The 22,136-nt window shown below is 40.6% G+C and overlaps 2 protein-coding genes across 2 annotated transcripts; one reads left to right on the top strand and one right to left on the bottom strand.

Annotated features, from left to right (window-relative positions):
* The first annotated feature begins 5,946 nt into the window (after nt 1-5,946).
* Nucleotides 5,947-11,750, top strand: LOC120049213 (ependymin-like). Its single transcript, XM_038995445.1, has 6 exons — nt 5,947-6,081; nt 6,389-6,423; nt 7,060-7,188; nt 8,888-9,077; nt 9,274-9,367; nt 11,196-11,750. The coding sequence occupies exons 1-6, from the start codon at nt 6,015-6,017 to the stop codon at nt 11,332-11,334; spliced, it is 654 nt and encodes a 217-aa protein (XP_038851373.1). The 5' UTR covers nt 5,947-6,014; the 3' UTR covers nt 11,335-11,750.
* Nucleotides 11,751-17,280: 5,530 nt separating this feature from the next.
* Nucleotides 17,281-21,296, bottom strand: LOC120049593 (ubiquitin thioesterase OTUB1-like). Its single transcript, XM_038995888.1, has 7 exons — nt 21,194-21,296; nt 20,501-20,568; nt 20,023-20,121; nt 18,544-18,662; nt 18,317-18,401; nt 17,975-18,169; nt 17,281-17,605 (listed from the first exon to the last, which is right to left on the bottom strand). Exons 1-7 carry the CDS (start codon nt 21,237-21,239, stop codon nt 17,408-17,410), a joined length of 810 nt encoding a protein of 269 aa, XP_038851816.1. The 5' UTR covers nt 21,240-21,296; the 3' UTR covers nt 17,281-17,407.
* Between the last annotated feature and the right edge of the window lie 840 nt (nt 21,297-22,136).

Below are 22,136 nucleotides of genomic sequence, written 5' to 3'. Positions count from 1 at the left end.
CCTGCATGACCTTAGTGTATGTATTTATGTCTGGAGCACTGTTTCCTTGGTGACAGTGGCCACCGTCTCCTCTAAGTAGCTGAGGCAGCCAAAATGGCAGTGGTGTACAGCCAATATGCCTCGCTATACGCGCTGACCAATGTGGTGAGTCCTCTCTTTCTCTGTTTTGTGGTTGTTGTTTTTTGGCGCTTGTGGTGAATGAGAGAGAAAATAAGTATTCTAGAGAGGCTGGAGCTTACTGCTATAGGTGAGCACTGTAGCACGACTGCTTGTTAACATTTTACCTGATATTATGCCAATGCCATTCTCTCTCTCTCTCTCTTTCTTTATCATTATCTCGCTCTCTCTCTCATCCCTGTCTCTCTCCAGGTCCTACAGTTTCTCAGTAAAATGCCCCCGTTGGACAAACACTTGGCCAACCCACCAAAACAGAGGAGGGCATGGTCACTAGCAAACAGGAGCTCCAAACCTTCCTCAAGGCAGCCTACTCCCTGTCCGTCAATCACAAGTGGCTGGGCACCCCTCAGAAGACAGTGGAACAAGCCAGATTGGTATGCCTATTGCCATGCAGAAAGCCAGAGAGTCTGATAACCCAGGTAAAGAATCTACTGTGGGTCAAACCATTCCTGAACCCAGACAAGGGGTGGTTCATCCCGGACAGCTACCTCTTGTTTTCCTCCAAAGTTACTTAGGAACAGGAGCTCTGTACGACTCTGGGCAGTATTGAAGAGCTACCAAACAATAGCTATAACAAAATGGCTACAGAATCACTTAGTAGAAGCACAGATAGAACAATGAGACAGATATTTCACTGGATGTTTAAATGTGAAGCATCCGCTTGGTGTTTCCACTCACTTCCAAATATGGTAGTGAGAGGAAGCCCACTGGCGGGCAGTGGGAAAAGATTGAACTAGATGGATTTTGGCTGACATTCTGCAAATGTTCTCATCAATGAAACATTTGATCTCAATACAGTTTTCTGTGTCCAAAACTAGAATCTGTTATGAACAGAGTGGACTAAGGTTTGTAAACTTTAACCTTTGCAAAAGTTTTTTTTAAATTGCAATTTTTAGGAGTGCAAAGGCAAATTGAGTTATTGCACATGCGCACTTCACAGAGTAGGCGTTTCCTAACGAAAATATGCAGAACGATGCTAGAACGCACCAATAGGATCTCGCTAACTCGTGCTGGGCTCTGCCCCCCTCCTTGCTTGTTCTGCCCACCATGGCTCATTTGTTCCCATTAGAAATGACTGGCTGTGGTCTATCTTGGTGTAGTCATAAAAATCTTTGGTAGCAGCCTTGGGTCTTTATTTGAAAAAGTGTCTGTGAACAGCACTGGGTCTCCCCTCAACAATAGTGGCAACAAAGATAGCAGTGTTCAGCATAAGGAACACATGGAGTATCTGTACGGTCCAAACAGTCTCATTGAGCTTAGTGACGATGGGTTGGACAATGGGTCAGAGCCTAAAAGCAAGACCGGGGAAAGAAATGGTCCCAGAGCAAGCCTCAGTGTTCAGACAGGATCCAACTCTTCCACTCGGGTCACTTCCTCTTCCTCCACCCACACAGGAAGTGATGTCATAGGATGCCACCTTTCCAACAAGTCAGTTTGTCAAATTACTGCCCTGCTAGCGCTTTCCCCAGTCAAAAGTACTGTTATTGTGAAGTGGAAATGTCTAGGAGCAACAACGGCTCAGCCGCGAAGTGGTAGGCCACACAAGTTCACAGAACAGGAACGCCGAGTGCTGAAGCACGTAAAAATTGTCTGTCCTCGGTTGCAACACTCACTACCGACTGCCTCTGGAAGCAAGGTCAGCACAAGAGCTGTTTGTCAGGGGGTTTCATGAAATGGGTTTCCATGGCCCAGCACTCGCACACAAGCCTAAGATCACCATGCACAATGCGAAGCATCGGCTGGAGTGGTGTAAAGCTTGTCGCCATTGGACTCTGGAGCAGTGGATACGCGATCTTTGGAATGATGAATCACACTTCACCATCTGGCAGTCCGACACAAATCTGGGTTTGGCGGATGCCAGGAGAACGCTACCTGTCTGAATGCATAGTGCCAACTGTAAAGTTTGGTGGAGGAAGAATAATGGTCTGGGGCTGTTTTCCATGGTTCGGGCTAGGCCCCTTTAGTTCCAGTTAACAGGAATGTTCAGGGTGGTATGGTTACAAGCGAAAAAATACATTTACACCCATTTTCTCCCCGAAATATGAGGCGAAGGTCGAGTCATGCGTCCTCCGAAACATGACCCGCCTGGCCGCGCACAGTTCAAAATGAAATATTGCCTCTACTTTTCCAGACGTCACCACCACCCACACACACAATTATTCCCACTCAAAATAGGAATAATTTTATTTACTTTTTAAATGAATATTGTGTCAAAGCCAGACTTCACCAAATCAAATTGATTTTTATGTACAGTATTGACACCCTTGGTAAAGATGAACAATAATGACTGTATAAAATAAATAATTCAAATACTGAGCTATATTTTATGCTGTATATAATTTTGGGGGAAATTATATTATTTTATATCAATACTAATTGCTGAGAGGGAGAGATTTTGTTTAACAAGTAATACTTTTTTCTCCAAAAGGTAGGGGTCAAAATGATTGACACCCCTAAATATTCTTATAAAAGTAATCAAAAGTTTAGTATTTGGTCCCATATTCCTAGCACACAATGACTATATCAAACCTGTGACTCTGCAAACTTGTTGGATGCAGTTGCAATTCGTTTTGGTTGTGTTTCAGATTATTTTGTACCTCTCGCCATTACCAATAATGGTTTTGGGAGTATGATCTTTGACCCTCTGTAACTTTCTCACTCATCATTGTTCACAATTCATTCAGGATTATCTGTAACCATGGTAGCATCCACATTCATGTAGAAGTGTTAAATTCTATTCTCATTTACAATGACAGTATAGAGTCATTATTGCTCATCTTTATTTCATACAAAGTGAGTGTGCTTTACACTAGAAGAAAAAAAAACAACGTCACTGTGATCATATTGAAAAAATGATTATTTCGAAAGAAGTGAACTTTCCCCTACTTAGACAGCTGGTTGTTGTGTTTCAAATTTTGACGGGGAATGAGGTGGTGGACTGTGTGACAGTGGAGCCCTACATGCTGGTCGACTGTGTGAAGCTCACCAACAACACTGCTAAAATGGACAGGAGGTGCAAGGCGTGTGTGTGTGTGTGTGTGTGCGTGCGTGCATACTTGCTTGCGTGTGTGTGTGTTTGTGTGTGTGTTTGTGTGTGTGTCAGCATATGTCTCAGGTGACTGTACAGCAGGGTTGACCCTGTTGTGAAAACAGCAGTGTAGTGAAACACATTCAGTGACATGTGATTCCATTTCTGGAAGTGAGAATTGTCAGAACCTTTACTGACCTCACCACAGAAAACTGTTGAGATTCTGTTGAAATTCAGCCTGTACTGTATCTTCAAATCAAATTCAATGTACTGTAAATGTTTTTGTGACCCTTGAATCCACTCTCATGTATCTAGGTGTTTATCACCTAAGGTCTGCCCTTTGTTGTAGCCTACAAAAAGACTAGGAATCTCATCGTCTACATGTTTGATTTAAATTGACATTGATCTGTTTTATTTGCCTTTTGAGGCATATAGCAGGGAAGGTGGGTGATGTTGAAATGCTTCAACGGACGTTTATATGGGCTAGTTGAGGATGGTTCCGATCCATCGACCTCTGTGTTATGGGCCCAGCACGCTTCCGCTGCGCCACTCTGCTTTCATCCACCCCAGATGAGACTCTGATGATGAGTCTCAATCACTGGTTTAGGAGGCCAGAGCCTTATCCATTAGGTCACTAGGGCACTGTTAAATAGGAAATAACTATATGAACTGTCAGAAGTAGTGAAAATAAATCTGCATGGGAAGGTCTGAGGCCTGCCCATGGAATGAGGCTTTTTTCATCCCTGTTTGCACTTCATAGTTAAAATCTAACTGGATAACAGAGAATGGGATTCATTGACATCTGGGTTATGAGCCCAGCACGCTTCCCCTGCGCCACTCTGCTTCCCATGTCTTCTGCTGAGGAAGGAGGCATATAGCAGGGAAGGTGGGTGTATAATGTTAACACTCTTCAATGGAAGTTTATATTGTATTTAATCAGATCACAGTAACTGCTACTGTGTTACTGTGTTTCCTTTCAGCTGTCGAGCGGTTCAACCAAACAAGGAAGTAGCGTCCCATGCTCTGGTTAGATAAGCCAGTTTAGCGCCTGACATTAACAACAAACAAATGAGTCTCCAAATGATTTGTTAATTCAGTGGTACCTTGTAACATCTCTCTTAGTGCACAATGGCTCTATTCAATAGGCACCAAATGGAAGAAAACTGACTGTAACAGGGAGGGACTACTTAGACTTGTCCAATAAGAAACGCTCATTTTGTTTTCTGTTGCATAAACATTTTAAAACATTTTCAGCTATGTGCCCTAATGAATACAACCCAGGATGGCTTGTATAATATTCACTAGGTATAAGTTCAGATGGTCTAGTTCCTTGCATCAGGTGACTCGCCCACCTTCTCGAGATCATATGACCGTGATGTCACAGATGTTGCTATTAGCACTCGTGACCTGTTTTATTCCTGACCATTACAGGCTTTACTAGCTTCCTTCTTCAACAAGGGTTATTTAGACAACAAGCCCCAAAATGCAGTACTTACAGTTGGGGGGACTTTGAGATACAGATCAAGTTTATTTACACAATCAAAATGATTGTTTTTATTAGTTTGTGGCACCAGCTCATTTGCTTGGAGGGAAACAGGTACAATAGCACCTGCCTTAACAGTACATCCAAAGTGGAGGCTGCTGAGGGGAGGACGGGCTCATAATAATGGCTGGAACGGAGTGAATGGAATGGCATCCAACCATGTGTTTGATGTATTTGATTTCGTTTACTGATTCCACTCCACCCAGTACCACGAGCGCGTCCTCCTCAATATAGGTGCCACCGACCTCCTGTGATACAAACAAGTATTCATAGGAAGGTATTTTTGTAGAAACGTACCTATCACAACATAAAAGCCATATAAAATGCCATCTTTACCAGTTTTGTGAAGTTGTAAATACCATGCTTTTGTTTTTTTTACCGTGCTTTCGAACTCGTTGAGAAACGCTGACTCCACAAGCTGTGTAAACCATAAACTAGAAGTACAGCTATCATGCTTGTAAACTAATTTTAGTGTCCAAAAACCATATTCATAGATTTATTTTATAAATACATCTTTGTTGTTGCATTTAATTGCAGAAAATGATGTTATCGAGGTAATTTCCTAAGTAGGTGACATCAGAGGGGAGCATGTGGGAGAAGTGAGTGCTCAGGATGATAGACGAGTTTCCCACTAGTAATTACCAGTTGGAGGGCCATTCAAGTGGATTTGTCTCAGTTGTATGTGGTAAATTCCCACTTCCCACTTAGTTATGAACGCAGCATTAGCCTGGCCTATTAGCCTGACTTAATGATCGGCTATGAAAAGCCAACTGACATTTATTCCTGATTATTATTTGACCATGCTTGTCATTTATGAACATTTTGAACATCTTGGCCATGTTCTGTTATAATCTCCACCCGGCACAGCCACCCCTCATAGCCTGGTTCCTCTCTAGGTTTCTTCCTAGGTTTTGGCCTTTCTAGGGAGTTTTTCCTAGCCACCGTGCTTCTACACCTGCATTGCTTGCTGTTTGGGGTTTTAGGCTGGGTTTCTGTACAGCACTTCGAGATATTAGCTGATGTACGAAGGGCTATATAAAATAAACTTGATTTGATTTGATTTGCCTATGGAAACATATTATTCTTTGGTCTCATAGGACAGGGGTTTCTGGGCCTCTCTGGTGCAAAGGAAAACCTGAATCCAGTGCTGGCCCTAGGATCTGGAGCCTCAGTATCGTACTGTTTATAAGGAAGTGACTAAGCGCTCCTGCAGCAGTCAGTCTGCTGTTTGGTGTGTGTGAGTGAGTGTGTGGAACATTTGGAAGCATGAGGACCTTCGTGTTGTTGATGTGCCTTGCAGTGGGCTGCCTGGCTCAGGTACCTCATACGTGCAGTAAGTAAAAGAAAGAGTGTGTGTTTGTGTGAGAGAGGGAGAGCAATTGTGTTGTAAATTGAGTAGTAAACCTAAGAGCTGCAGTGTTATGAATGCCTGCCTCCAGTCAAAGATTAGCCACTGCGTACAGTATAACCCTGATTTAACACCTGTACTGTACAGTACTTGTACTGTAGGCAGAGCAGAGCTGGGAAAGTTGGTAGATGTTTTCTTCTATGTTTATAGTGTATAGGTCCACTTTTACAGCTAATTTGTGCATGTAAAATGTATAAATAATTCACTTATAAAACACCCCTGCCTATCTCAGGGTCTCCCCCTCTTCTGACCGGAGCCCTCTCTGTGGTAAGTATGTAGTTTGTTTCTCCACAGTAGACGAGAATACATGGCTATGGAGTTTCCATGATGATAATACCAAAAGGAATATTTTGACATATAAATATGGCTGTAAATATAAAAATATATATATATTGATATCCTGTCTTGTAAAATTACAAAATCAAAAATACTAATTTAGTCACAAAAAAAGCAAGGCAAATAAAAAAGGAAAGCAAATGCTGTATTGATATGGTAATTATTACATAATTTGCTATAATAATGATATACCCTGCTATAATAATGATATACTCTGCTATGATAATGATATAATCTGCTATAATAATGATATAATCTGCTATAATAATGATATACCCTGCTATAATAATGATATACCCTGCTATAATAATGATATACCCTGCTATAATAATGATATACCCTGCTATAATAATGATATACCCTGCTATAATAATGATATAATCTGCTATAATAATGATATACTCTGCTATAATAATGATATACCCTTCTATAATAATGATATACTCTGCTATAATAATGATATGATCTGCTATAATAATGATATACTCTGCTATAATAATGATATACCCAGCTATAATAATTTTATACTCTGCTATAATAATCCCTGTCACACTCCTGTCCTTTCAGGCAAATGAGAAGTTTTATGCAAATGCCAAATACACCTATGATGCGATGCTCAAGCGTATCCGCTTCAAGGAGGTTGGCTCTTATGAGAACAAGACATTCGGCATTGATGCCCTTCTGCTCTTCAGAGAGGTAACAAACACTTATTCACAACAATAACCATGTATTCACAATAACAACCATTTATTCAACATACCAGTACACAAAAATCCCAGTCATGCTAGGGCTGTCAAACGATAAAATGTTTTTAATCGAGTTAATTACAAATTCCAAAATTTGCTCAAAGTGAGCTGTAATTTACAATTTTTCATATTTAAACATCTTAATTTTGTCTAACGTAACGGTTCGCAGAATTTGTTTTTTGTTCGGGTTTTTTTGGGTGGTGAGGGGTAGAGCAGCTTTAATATTGCAGATAGATTGGGGCTTCAATCAATGTAATTGTCTGCATCATTTTCAATCCCTCATATATTTCTTTAGTAAATATATATATATATATAAAATATATATTTAATATATTTTAATTTATTATTTTCACCTAACCCTACCACCCGTCCCCTAACTGGAGTAAACTAATGGACAACAACACTCAGGCTTCTACGTCCAGTTGATACATACTGTATTTTACGGACACAGTATATTTTACAATAGTTATCTTTAGTTTGTTTTTAGTCCCACACTTCAGCTAACTTCAACCCCTCTCATCTATAGTTGAAGAACATCCAGTTTTGATTTCTATTCGTCATTTATTTTTCAACTGTGCTGTGATGTTTCACAAAAGTTCTGAATCTTTCTATTCTCATAGTTTCCAAAACAGCATGGAATACAATTAAGTATGGGAGGAGTTCAAATTGAAGAAGTGGCAGAAACCAAACTATTTGGAGTGCAGCTAGACAATTGCTCTTCATGGTCGTCTCAAATAACTAATCTATGTAAAAAAAAATATTAAAACAGCATGCATAACCAGAAGGATAGCTAAATATTTACCAGGGAAAATTATTAAGCAAATAACACAAGCATTAATTGATAGTCAGGTGAAGTACTGTTCTGTGGTCTGGGGAAATGCATCATTAAGTGAAGTTAGGAGGCTGCAGATTGCACAGAACAAAGCAGCAAGGATTGTTTTAAGGTGGAGATATGGTTCTTCTGTTGCAGTCATGCGCAGTGTTCTTGGTTGGTCATCAATCGACAAGATAATTGAAAAAAACATGCTTATTTTATTTCATAATATATATATTCTATTCACAACGGTATTCAGTTGGTAAGAGACAGACATTCCGTAAATACTAGGAATAGATTGTCCACCATCTATGCGTTATCTAGACAGAAAAGAGAAATTAGGTAAAAGAACATTTCGATTTAGAGCAATAAAGAAATGGAATAAATTAACTGAGCAAACCAGAAACCTTTCAATATATAAATTTAAACATTATTTTAAAACCATTTAAATATAATACATAGAAATGTTGTGGGACTATAGTAGATGAAGAATCAATATTTTTTAGATGTAGTATTCATTTGGTTATTATGTTAGTATATCATGTATGTTTGTAATAGTGTGTTATATGTGAAAATGTGTTTGTATTATAAATTGTATTTTAATGTTTAAGGACTCTTGGAAGATGAGTCCAAATGGGGACTAAAAGAGATCCAAATCAAATCAAATCTACAGATTGTAAATTAAAGATAAACATTTTTGCTAAGAGTATTGTTATCTTATTGTTCGATTGATTATGACTTTTTATATCACCCAGCAGTGCTATTTGCAGAGTTAGCTCCAGGTAAATGTGGCAATTCTATCATACAAACCAGCTTTTCCTCCGACTTCTCCCAGGGTGTCATGTATACGATTAACCACAGGAACAAAACCTGTAAGAAGGAGAGGCTGAAAAGGGAGGACTTCCACCCTATGGAGATCCCTGCCGATGCTGCTCTGCTGGGCCAGGTGATCTTAGGGAGCTCCTCTGGTCCAGGACAAGGTCTGCTGGTCAACACCTGGTATGGAGAAGTTGCAACCCCAAGTGGTAAGGAAATGGACAAGGCATGCAATTTGTTAAATGTTTGCCTTTTATTTGTGGCCTTCCTCTCTCTGAGGGAATACCAAGAAACATTCCTAGCAACTATTTGTTGCCTGGCAATTCAGATTTGTGATTCTGTTCTCAAATCACATTTCTACTCCCTGATTGTGGCTTTCTGACTGTGGATCAATTTCATCACCAGGTAAAGACAAGTGGATGAGTACCTTCACTGAGTTTGGGTGCATACCTGTCAGCTCTACATACTACACGGACAAGACCGGCTGGATTCTTACAAAGTTAGTGTGTCTATTATTGGGCAGTGAATTAAATATGACAGTTTTTGTATATACAGTATATAGTACCAGTCAAAGGTTTGGACACACCTACTCATTCAAGGGTTTTTATTTATTTGTACTATTTTCTACATTGTAGAACAATAGTGAAGACATCAAAACTATGAAATAACACATATGGAATCATGTAGTAACCAAAAAAGTGTTAAACAAATGAAAATATATTTTATATTTGAGATTCTTCAAAGTAGCCACCCTTTGTCTTGATGACAGCTTTGCACACTCTTGGCATTCTCTCAACCAGCTTCATGAGGTAGTCACCTGGAATGAATTTCACTTAACGGGTGTGCATTGTTAAAAGTTAATTTGTGGAATTTCTTTCCTTCTTAATGCGCTTGAGCCAATAAGTTGTGTTGTGACAAGGTAGGGGTGGTATACAGAAGATAGCCCTATTTGGTAAAGGACCAAGTCCATATTATGACAAGAACAGCTCAAATAAGCAAAGAGAAACGACAGTCCATCATTACTTTAAGACATGAAGGTCAGTCAATACGGAAAATTTCAACAACTTTGAAAGTTTCTTCGAGTGAAGTCGCAAAAACCATCAAGGGCTATGATGAAACTGGCTCTCATGAGGACCGCCAAAGGAAACAAAGACCCAGAGTTACCTCTGCTGCAGAGAAGTTCATTGGAGTTACCAGCCACAGGAATTGCAGCCCAAATAAATGCTTCACAGAGTTCAAGGAATAGACATATCTTAACATCAACTGTTCAGAAGAGACTGCGTGAATCAGGCCTTCATGGTCGAATTGCTGTTAAGAAACCACTACTAAAGGACACCAATAATAAGAAGAGACTGGCTTGGGCCAAGAAACACGAGTAATGGACATTAGACCGATGGAAATCTGTCCTTTGGTCTGATGAGTCAAAATGTGAGATTATTGGTTCCAATGTCTTTGAGAGATGCAGAGTAGGTGAACAAAGGATCTCTGCATGTGTGGTTTCCACCGTGAAGCATGGAGGAAGAGGTCTGATGGTGTGGGGTGCTGTGCTGGTGACACTGTATGATTTATTTAGAATTAAAGGCACACTCAACCAGCATGAGTATCACAGCATTCTGCAGCGATACGCCGTCCCATCTGGTTCGCGCTTAGTGGGACTATCATTTGTTTTTCAACAGGACAATGATCCAAAACACACCTCCAGGCTGTGCAAGGGCTATTTGACCAAGGAGAGTCATTGTGCTGCATCAAATGACTTGGCCTCCACAATCACCCGACCTCAACTCAATTGAGATGGTTTGGGATGAGTTGGACCGCAGAGTGAAGGAAAAGCAGCCAACAAGTGTTCAGCATATGTGGGAACTTGATTTGTTTAACACTTTTTTTGGTTACTACATGATTCCATATGTGTTATTTTATAGTTTTGATGTCTTCACTATTATTCTGCAATGTAGAAAATAGTAAAACTAAAGAAAAACCCTTCAATGAGTAGGTGTGTCCAACCTTCTGACTGGTACTGTATACACATATATATATATACATATGTGTGTAGTGTCATATTTGACATCAATACATGGTCTATGTAGTCTTTGTTCCATATCCTCTTTCTGAGAAACTTCCTCAGTCCATTATGTGTTCCTGAAAGCAATCAAAAGAATGTCTTAATTCACTTGTGTGATACTTATGGAAAATAGAATCCATAATTTTATAATAATAAAAGCATTATGAATTATTAACACTTAACTACCCTCAAGCATGGATTTGACTGTTAAATCCACAGATATCCATTATGTTATAATTATATAATCTTTTCATTTTTTTACTCACAGCTTCTTCAACATTGTCGTTGGGATCATGGACCCCCAGGAGTTCTTCCCTCCTAAATTCTGTCAGGGCGCTATACTGGATGAGACTGCAGAGGCTGCCAACTTCTACAGCATTTTCAAAAACCTTACAAAATATTCCTAAAGGACATTGTCTTTCATTTTCTTATGAGAATTTCACACAACTATTGCTTATTTTTAACCTGAGATAAAAAGCTGTTTTTTAAATGAATTCATAAATATAAAAAAGGACTGTGTTAGTGTAGGAAAAAGAGGTAAAACACAAGTTACAAAAATAATCTAGTACTGACCATGTTACAAGTCAGTTGCACTGAGCATTATATGTAAACATTACCATCGCAAACGTTAATTTCTTTCCTTACTACATATGGGCCTTGGAAATGTGTACTTGCATTGTGACCTGTCCTTCTGAATAATTTATTTTCAAAGACAAGTCTACAGTCCGGGTTAGGGTTTGGCCGGGGTAGACCGTCATTGTAAATAAGAATTTGTTCTTAACTGAATTGCCTAGTTAAATAAAGGTAAAATCAAATAAATACAGTAATTGTTTCATAGTATAGTGGACAGCTAGCACTTCACCTCTTCATATTGTGTAGACATAGAAAGAAAAGTCCAGATAAGAGACTCGGTCAGTTATATCAAGAAATTACTTATTTATTACTTTCACATCTCATTCATGTCAAAACTCTACTGACTCCCTGACTCAGGTGCAATATGGAACAACAGACAGACTTCAACAACCAACTAGCTACAGGACGGGTGTGGTAGCAGTAATATGTCACTCCCCTTAGCTCCTCCACCTCCTGCACTCCCACATTGGCAGCAATCACCCCTGGCTCCCAGCCCTCTTTTTCCAACCACAACATCCTGGCATCAGGGTCATCGTCTGAAAACCAGAGGTGAGACCCAGAGTTCCTCAACACCTCCGGGTACTGCTTTAGCACCTGGCTGGCCTTGGCTCCCCATTCCCTAGACTGTAGCAAGGTATCTATGGTGCACTTGTCTAGAATGAGGTCCAGGCTCTCAGAACCAAGTCCAGCTTTGAGGAAGGGTTCTGAGGTTGCATGGCTTTGGTTGCTCTGTGTTCCTCCATTAGGCACACAGCAATAGGGGAGATGTCAGCACAGGTCATCTGCACTGGCCAGGGAGAGTCTTTGTGTATGCAGGGTCTTAGGCCAGAGGAACCACAGCCCACGTCGAGGACGCTTAGTAAGGCACCCGAGTTGGGAATGCGGCATGGGCAGGATGAAGTCAAAATCAAAGAACCATTCAAAGGTCTAGCTTTTGTTTTCTGTGTAGAATCGGTCCCATGTTGCTTTTTCGTTCATGTTGTTGATAAGTTAGTAGGGACAGAAAGGTGAATGTCAGGGAGAAAACTAAAACATACTGGCAGTATTATACCATTTTCATAATGTCAGTTTAAAAAACCCTTAAAGCAGAGTTTCCCTACCACTACACAGCTGATTCAAATAACCAACTCATCATCAAACTTTGATTATTTGAATCAGCTGTGTAGTGCTAGGGCAAAAAACAAAACGTGCATTGGGGGCAGGACCGGGTTTGGGAAACCCTGCCTTAAAAGGGCAATCTACAGTTGCTTCATCCATTGCTGGACTTTTGAATTAATGAAATGTATCCATTGACTCTTGAAGGATAATTTATAAATGCCTCATGAGCTTAGTTTAACTGTTGTACCCCATTAGAACCCAAAATATAAGCTTGTTTCACTCCAATGTTTGTAAAGTAAACATAAACAAACACTATATAGCCTCAAAACATGGTGAAAACTAGTCACGAATTCCCTTCTGGTAACTATGATCTCACAACCGTTTCAAGTTGCACACTCCTCTCCCTACCAGGGCCTGAGAGTCTAGGGCAGGGGTGTCAAACTCATTCGATGGTGGGCCGAGTGACTGCAGGTTTTTTGTTTTTCCTTTCAATTAAGACCGTACTAATTAGTAACCTTAATAAATCAATCAAGTACAACATTTACATTTAAGTCATTTAGCAGACGCTCTTATCCAGAGCGACTTACAAGTACATACATTCATACTTTTTTTGTACTGGCCCCCCGTGGGAATCGAACCCACAACCCTGGCGTTGCAAGCGCCATGCTCTACCAACTGAGCTACACGGGACCTTGGTTACAAGAGTGGTGCGAAAACCTGTAGACACTCAGCCCTCCTGTGGAATAAATTTGACACGTGGTCTTGGGGTAACATAAACCAGCCTCTCAAACGCTCTCTGGCCTGTGTGACCTGGGCCCTGATTGGTTGCTAAGAGGCACATTGTTAGGGGGCGGGTCACCTGACAGCTTTTCTGACTGACTTTCTCAAAAGAAATAGCTGAATAGATAGAAAGTAAGGTAGCTAACTGTATTTAGCTAGCAGCCAGAGGTCAAATTGAATGTGTTAGCGTCTCGGTTGCATCAACATATTTTACGAAACAGAAAGAAATGGAGACATACTTGTTAGACTGGATTGGTGCCTCACACGTGATGTGATTAATTTCCCTAAGGTCCTTGGCTAGATTGTCAGTATGTTTAAAATCTCACTGCTCCTGTAGCTACATACTGTGTGCGCAGTGGTGGACGGCTGCGCATGCGTCAACCAATGTAAACAAGTATGCAGTACTGTGGAGGCACTTCTATATACGCTGTTTTCAATACACACACACATATATACAGTTGAAGTCGGAAGTTTACATACACCTTAGCCAAATACATTAAAACTCAGTTTTTCACAATTCCTGACATTTAACCCTAGTAAAAATTCCCTGTCTTAGGTCAGTTAGGATCATCACTTTATTTTAAGAATGTCAAATCAAATCAAGTTTATTTTATATAGCCCTTCGTACATCAGCTAATATCTCGAAGTGCTGTACAGAAACCCAGCCTAAAACCCCAAACAGCAAGCAATGCAGGTGTAGAAAATGTCAGAACAATGAAATGTCAGAACAATAGTAGAGAGAATGATTTATTTCAGCTTTTATTTCTTTCATCACATTTCCAGTGGGTCAGAAGTTTACATACACTCAATTAGTATTTGGTAGCATTGCCTTTAAATTGTTTAACTTGGGTCAAACATTTCAGGTAGCCTTCCACAAGGTTCCCAAAAAAAGTTGTGTGCATTTTGGCCCATTCCTCCTGACAGAGCTGGTGTAACTGAGTCAGATTTGTAGGCCGCCTTGCTCACACACGCTTTTTCAGTTCTGCCCACAAATTTTCTTTGGGATTGAGGTCAAGGCTTTGTGATGGCCACTCCAATACCTTGACTTTGTTGTCCTTAAGCCATTTTGCCACAACTTTGGAAGTATGCTTGGGGTCATTGTCCATTTGGAAGACCCATTTGCGACCAAGCTTTAACTTCCTGACTGATGTCTTGAGATGTTGCTTCAATATATCCAGATCATTCTCCTTCCTAAAGACGCCATCTATTTTGTGAAGTGCACCAGTCCCTCCTGCAGCAAAGCACCCCCACAACATGATGCTGCCACCCCCGTGCTTCACGGTTGGGATGGTGTTCTTCGGCTTGCAAGCATCCCCCTTTTCATCCAAGCATAACGATGGTCATTATGGCCAAACAGTTCTAATTTTGTTTCATAAGACCAGAGGACATTTCTCCAAAAAGTACAATCTTTGTACCCATGTGCAGTTGCAAACCGTAGTCTGGCTTTTTTATGGCGGTTTTAGAGCAGTGGCTTCTTCCTTGCTGAGCCGCCTTTCAGGTTTTGTCGATATAGTACTCATTTTACAAAAAAGTATGAAAAAAAAAGTATGAATGTATGTACTTGTAAGTCGCTCTGGATAAGAGCGTCTGCTAAATGACTTAAATGTAAATGTAAATGTAAATTTTACTGTGGATATAGATATGTTTTGTACCCGTTTCCTCCAGCATCTTCACAAGGTCCTTTGCTGTTGTTCTGGGATTGATTTGCACTTTCCGCACCAAAGTACGTTCATCTCTAGGAGACAGAACACGTCTCCTTCCTGAACGGTATGACGGCTGCGTGGTCCCATGGTGTTTATACTTACCTTCAGTCGTTTGGAAATTGCTCCCAAGGATGAACCAGACTTGTGAAGTTATTTTTCTTTAGTTTTACTATTTTCTACATTGTAGAATAATAGTGAAGACATCAAAACTATGAAACAACACATGGAATCATGTAGTAACCAAAAAAAGTGTTAAACAAATCAAGTTCCCACATATGCTGAGCACTTGTTGGCTGCTTTTCCTTCACTCTGCGGTCCAACTCATCCCAAACCATCTCAATTGGGTTGAGGTCGGGTGATTGTGGAGGCCAGGTCATCTGATGCAGCATCAACACTCTCCTTCTTGGTCAAATAGCCCTTACACAGCCTGGAGGTGTGTTATGGGTCATTGTCCTGTTGAAAAATAAATGATAGTCCCACTAAGCGCGAACCAGATGGGATGGCGTATCGCTGCGATACCCATGCTGGTTAAGTGTGCCTTTAATTCTAAATAAATCATAGTGTCACCAGCACAGCACCCCACACCATCAGACCTCTTCCTCCATGCTTCACAGTGGAAACCACACATGCGGAGATCATCCGTTTACCTACTCTGCGTTTCACAAAGACATGGCAGTTGGAACCAAAAATCTCACATTTTGACTCATCAGACCAAAGGACAGATTTCCACCGGTTTAATGTCCATTACTCGTGTTTCTTGGCCCAAGCCAGTCTCTTCGTAATGGTGTCCTTTAGTAGTGGTTTCTTTGCAGCAATTCGACCATGAAGGCCTGATTCACGTAGTCTCCTCTGAACAGTTGATGTTGAAATGTTTCTGTTACTTGAACTCTGTGAAGCATTTATTTGGGCTGCAATTTCTGAGGCTGGTAACTCTAATGAACTTCTCTGCAGCAGAGGTAACTCTGGGTCTTTGTTTCCTTTGGCAGTCCTCATGAGAGCCAGTTTCATCATAGCGCTTGATGGTTTTTGCTCCAGCACTCGAAGAAACTTTCAAAGTTCTTGACATTTTCCGGATTGACTGACCTTCATGTTTTAAAGACTGTCGTTCCTCTTTGCATATTTAAGCTGTTCTTGCCATAATATGGACTTGGTCTTTTACCAAATAGGGCTATCTTCTGTATACCCCTATCATGTCACAACACAACTGATTGGCTCAAACACATTAACGAAAAAAAATTCACAAATTAACGAGGCACACCTGTTAATTGAAATGCATTCCAGGTGACTACCTCATTAAAAAAAAAAAAATTAGCTAGGCAAGTCAGTTAAGAACAAATTCTTATTTACAATGACGGCCTACCCCCGGTCAAACCCGTACGACGCTGGGCCAATTGTGCGCCGCCCTATGGGACTCCCAATCACGGCCGGATGTGATACAGCCTGGATTCGAACCAGGGACTGTAGCGACACCTCTTGCAGTGAGATGCAGTTCCTTAGACCGCTGCGCCACTCGGGAGGTAGCCTGAGGTGAGAGAATTCCAAGAATGTGCAAATCAGTCAAGGCAAAGGGTGGCTACTTCGAAGTATCTAAAATTGAAAAATATATTGATTTGTGTAACACTTTTGGTTACTACATGATTCCATGTGTTATTTAATAGTTGATGTCTTCACTATTATATTCTACAATGTAGAAAATAGTAAAAAATTCAATAAAAACTTGAGTATGTGTGTCCAAACTTAACTGGTACTGTGTGTGACACACACACAGAGAGCTGGACATTACATACACACGTAAGTTATTCAAATACTATATTTCAGATTGCTGCTATGCCTGCTGAAATGTGACAATACCAGACGAGTGACAAATACATTAACATACAAGTCAAATAAGATGTAATCCCTTTAATAAAACGCAGTGGACCAAAGGAAAATAATCCAACAAAAAAATAAAGTTGATAACATTTACAACCACAAAAAAAAAAAAAAAAAAAAAAAACTGTACAACTCTACACTCCTGGAGTCACTGCTATTTTTTTTGAAAATCTTTTTATTTTTTATTAATTCACTTTTCTGTGATGAGGGGAAACTCTGGAGTGAAGGGGAGGGAGAAGAGGGCTGTATAATGTGATTGTTTTTTTCCCCCTCAGATACAATAGTGTAACCTTTGTACACACGTATGCATCAACGTGGCAGTTGAAGTATTTCTCCACTGCCACTACAGCAGTGGAAAAGGGGGGGGGGGGGAATCTCTCTAAACAGCAGATTGTTATTTGTACAAGATGTCATAGTGGCCGGGTCTATAGAGGAGGAAGACACGAGGCTCGCTGCCTTCAGGGAAGACGTGGTGGTTGACTGAGCCTCCCTCACCCCGGTCCATGTACTCCACTAGGATGGACACGTTCAGGGCCTGGGCCAAGGCAATGATGTGGATATGGTCACTTTCTTTAGACATGGGCTCCACCTCCTGGACAAGAGAAACACAGAGGACAATTGAAGTGTTTTGACTTGTTGTCGCTGTTATGCAAGACAGAAAAAGTAATGAAGACATTGGAATGTGCATGCTTCGTACCCAAGAGGACCATGTGGTAACACTCATTCTGACTCATTGCACACAACCAGACAAAATTCAAGCCATATGTAAACAAATCCTTAATCTAGCTTCTCGCCTTTAACCAGCGTTGTGTTTATTAAAACACACTGTATCAACAAATGAAAAAAAATTGCACAAGAATAACAAGTGTTTCTTATTGGGCGAGTAGAGATAGTTTCACCCTTTTTCGCAATGTTTATAATCCGCTTCATACCTACTGAACACGACCCAATAGGAACCCACCTGCTGGCAGAACTCCTTGACGGAGCGTCCACCCTCGATGAAGTGCTGGAAGAAGCCGTGCTCCCTCTGCAGGTAGCCTGAGGTGAGCAGCCGCAAGTACACCACGATGTAGTCCGACACGCTCTGGTCTCTGAAGGAGCCCAGCAGCTCACGGAGGCCCGGCTGCTTCTCACACAGCTCCAACAGGTCCATGAACTAGGGGAAGAATTAACAATAATATGGTCAGTTAGGTGATGATTTTCTGTGACGTCACTAACAGCTGTTAACATGTTCAGTATATGTGTAATGTGTGTGTGCTGTCACTGTTGTTCAAGTGTGTGTAATAATAGAACAGCAACTCACAGTATTGTGGAAGTCTTCGATGGTGAACTCTGTAAAACCCTGGTTGACCAGGTCCAGTTTGCTCTTTGCTGCCACTGCTTTGAACCTACAGCGACATACATTGCATCATCGGTATTCAGTAGCAATTAATGCAGCAACACTAACCAGATGACATCCATCTATCGTATTACAGAGTCGGCTTTACTGAACATCGAGGATCTAGATGCACTAGGGAAGTGCTACGTTACCTCTGCAGCTCTTTGCTGTCTTCTAGCAGTGATTCGAGATGTGAAAAGCCAAAAGCTCTGTAGAAACAGTTCCCATCTGGCCGCGTCTTGCGGATATACGAGTATTTTTTGTGTAAATCCTACGGGAAAAAACAGGGACAGAGTATACACAGTAAATACAATCGTAATGTGACTACTTCGAACCTTCAATAGATGTGGTCATAAGGAACTCTTTAGCGTTAAACCAGTAATATTATAATAAATAAGCCATTTAGCAGACACTCTAGACATGCGTGCATGCATTTTACATATGGGTGGTCCCAGGAATCAACCCCACTATCCTGGCGTTGAAAGCACCTCGCTCTACCAAACTGAGCTACAGAGAACCAATGTTCCCTGCCACGCAGAGCACAAAATACATTTCATCCCATGGAGAGAAGCACGAGAATGAACTTCACGCAACTTTCTAGAGTTTTCCCCGTTAGTTAACACTACTCAACGTTACCCAATTGTGATTGAATCAACGCAATATTAGCCACTTTCAATGCAACATTCCGAAAGAAAGCGAACTATGCAAGATATTTTGTTGTATGCAGAACGCATCCGAGTAGGATTCTACTGCGCACGACTCAGCCCATACAGAGAACAGCGTGGCATAACCAATCAAAGCTGCAGTAGGCCTATATGCAAATAGACCATTGCCATATATGGATCTGTGCCATTTACTTTGAACTGGCCTGTGTTTACAGCATGAGCGGTCATGAGTAGATGCGCTTGTTTAGAGATCAAAGCAAAAGCTGCATGTAGCCACATGTGCACATTTTGATGATATCCTTTAATAATAATGGAACACTAGTCACTTTTATAATGTTTACATATTTTGCATTACTCATCTCATATGTATATAATGTATTCTATTCTACTGTATCTTAGTCTATGCCACTCTGACATTGCTCATCCAAATATTTATATTTTCTAAAATCCATTCCTTTACTTCGATTTGTATGTATTGTGAAATTGTTAGATATTACTTGTTAGATATTACTGCACTGTCGGAGCTAGAAACACAAACATTTCGCTACACCTGCAATAACATCTGCTAAACACGTGTATGTGACCAATAACATTTGATTTGACTAGGCATTGAACACCACACATTGGCTGCTACTGTAGGCTGAATGATGGAACAGCTATTTCCATGTTAAAATGTTATGAGATGCATTTTCTCCATAGTTTTTTTTTGATAGGCCTACATCATGATCAAACAGCCAAGTTAACGTACTTGGCCACTGTTAAAACAGTAACTTAAAGCAGCTACAGCCTCAGTGTTCACAGTAAACGCGCGCTGGAAGTTGCACAGAATTGTCAATGTTCACGTTTGCGCTCAGCAGACTGGAAATTTGCTCAGTGCCAAAAAATTTGAGGGAACATTGAAGAGGACCTGTATAAAGTCATGCAGATTCACATCCTTTAATACAAGAATCTTGTGGTTTTACTTACCTTGATCTTGAGCTGATAAATGGTGTCTTCCACGGCATACTCTCTCTGCAACACTGACAGTTCCTGTCTGTCTGACACTAAAGGAATGCTAGTTGCGATCTAGACAGCCAGACAGACAGACAATTAAGGCCCAGACGTTTTGTACTCACAGATTTATAGAAACCAATATGAAAACAACAGGGTCTGCATTTAGACAGGCAGCCCAAATCTAATATTTTTTCCCCACTAATTGGTATTTTGACCAATCAAATCAGCTCTGAAAAAGAGCTGATGGGAAAGATCTAATGTGGTTGGTCAAATGCCCAATTAGTGGGAGAAAAAATATCAGAATTGGGATGCCTGTCTAAACAGCCTGGGTGATCCAAAACATGTGATGCAAAGCCATGCAGTTCAACCTTTTCCACATCAGACTTATGTCAGTCTAATTAAAAAACAGCCTGCACATTATCAATGTTTATTCAAGTATAAAATCTCTCACCTCCTGCTGGATTCGATCCTGCTGAGCCATAATCGCCTCATCATAAGCGAGGCAGTTTACTCCTCCCGCTAGAGAAGAAAAAACAACACCATAGAAGTTTGTAAACATTTTAAAAAGGCCAGTTCTGGTTATGTAATTTATACCACAACAACATGAGATTGATGACAGTTGGCATGTAGTTTAAGCAAATTCTGTAATCACATATCAGTCTATTGATAAATATAAGTATTGAAGCTGGTTCACGTGGGGTGCAAGTGCAACGATGTGGTCGGCGTCTGACCATATTTTTGGAACAACTAGAATTGATTAACTAACAAAGCTTGCGAACGTTAGTGCTAGCCAGCTAACTATCCAATTTCAGTTATGGCGTCAATAAACATTTGACAACCAATTGAAAGTCGGCAAAAATATACTGTGAGTGAGAGCCTACATTATGTCGCATAAAAAAAACTTAATGGTATTTACTCAAGCCTCCCTAAAAATATAGCTAGGTCAAAAATGCGTTTCTTTGTGTGTGTGACTTGAATGCTATGGCCTCCCCCATTCCCTTCTCATATTCATGCAAGCAGCTTGTCCCTCAACTGCCATCACTAGATTACCTAACAGCCACATTACACCTCCATAAAAAAAGAATGCATTAATAGCCAAGCCGGTTAGATTAGTTATCTTTCGTTTTGATGTTGTTTCACTCACCCTCCATCTCTCCCTGTGTTGTTTCCTGCTGTTGTTCCTCCGCCATTTTAGCTGTAGAATTCTATTTCCGTCGTCTCTCTGACCTCATTCTAAACTTCCGGGTTACATTAGTAGTCCAGGGGTGCAATCTATATCTATATGTAAATCCTGTAATCATTATTCCAAACAGACGGAAAACTACAGTTTCTATTGGACAAATTCAGGTAGGTCCCACCCCGTTTCGTTCTGTTTGGTTCCCGGCGAATACACCCCCTGTGCCAGCAACTAGTTATTTTCTCTGACAAATGCACGTAAATACAGATATAACACATATTTAGAACAGGTCATTAGTTTCCTGGCTCAAATAACTATTATATACGTGCAACTAATGTGTGCAGATTTAAAACTTTTCACATTTTATATAATATTTTGAATATGAGTTTTTTTGTCATTTATCAGACCATCAATTTACAGGACAAATTAGAGTTAAGTGTCTTGCTCAAGGGAACGTCGACAGATTTTTCACTTAGTCGGCTCGGGGATTCAGACCAGCGACTTTTCGGTTACTGGCCCAACGTCCTTAACCACAAGGCTACCCTAGTTTTTTTTGTAGGTCCTCATTCTCAAACACTTGGGTCAGCTCATGTGCAAATGGGTTATACAGTGCATTCGGAAAGTATTCAGACCCCTTGTCTTTTTCCACATTTTGTTACGTTAGTCTTATTGTAAAATGGATTCGGCCTCCATCATTCTTAAATGGAAGAAGTTTGGAACCACCAAGACTCTTCCTAGCGCTGGCCGCCCAGCCAAACTGAGCAATTGGGAGAGAAGGGCATTGGTCAGGGAGGTGACCAAGAACTCGATGGTCACTCTGACAGAGTTCCAGAATACCTCTGTGGAGATGGGAGAACCTTCCAGAAGGACAACCATCTCTGCAGCACTCCACCAATCAGGCCTTTATGGT

This window comes from Salvelinus namaycush, chromosome 6 (assembly GCF_016432855.1).
Source record: "Salvelinus namaycush isolate Seneca chromosome 6, SaNama_1.0, whole genome shotgun sequence".
Lineage (NCBI taxonomy): Eukaryota > Metazoa > Chordata > Actinopteri > Salmoniformes > Salmonidae > Salvelinus > Salvelinus namaycush.
This window is presented reverse-complemented; position numbering and strand designations above follow the sequence as displayed.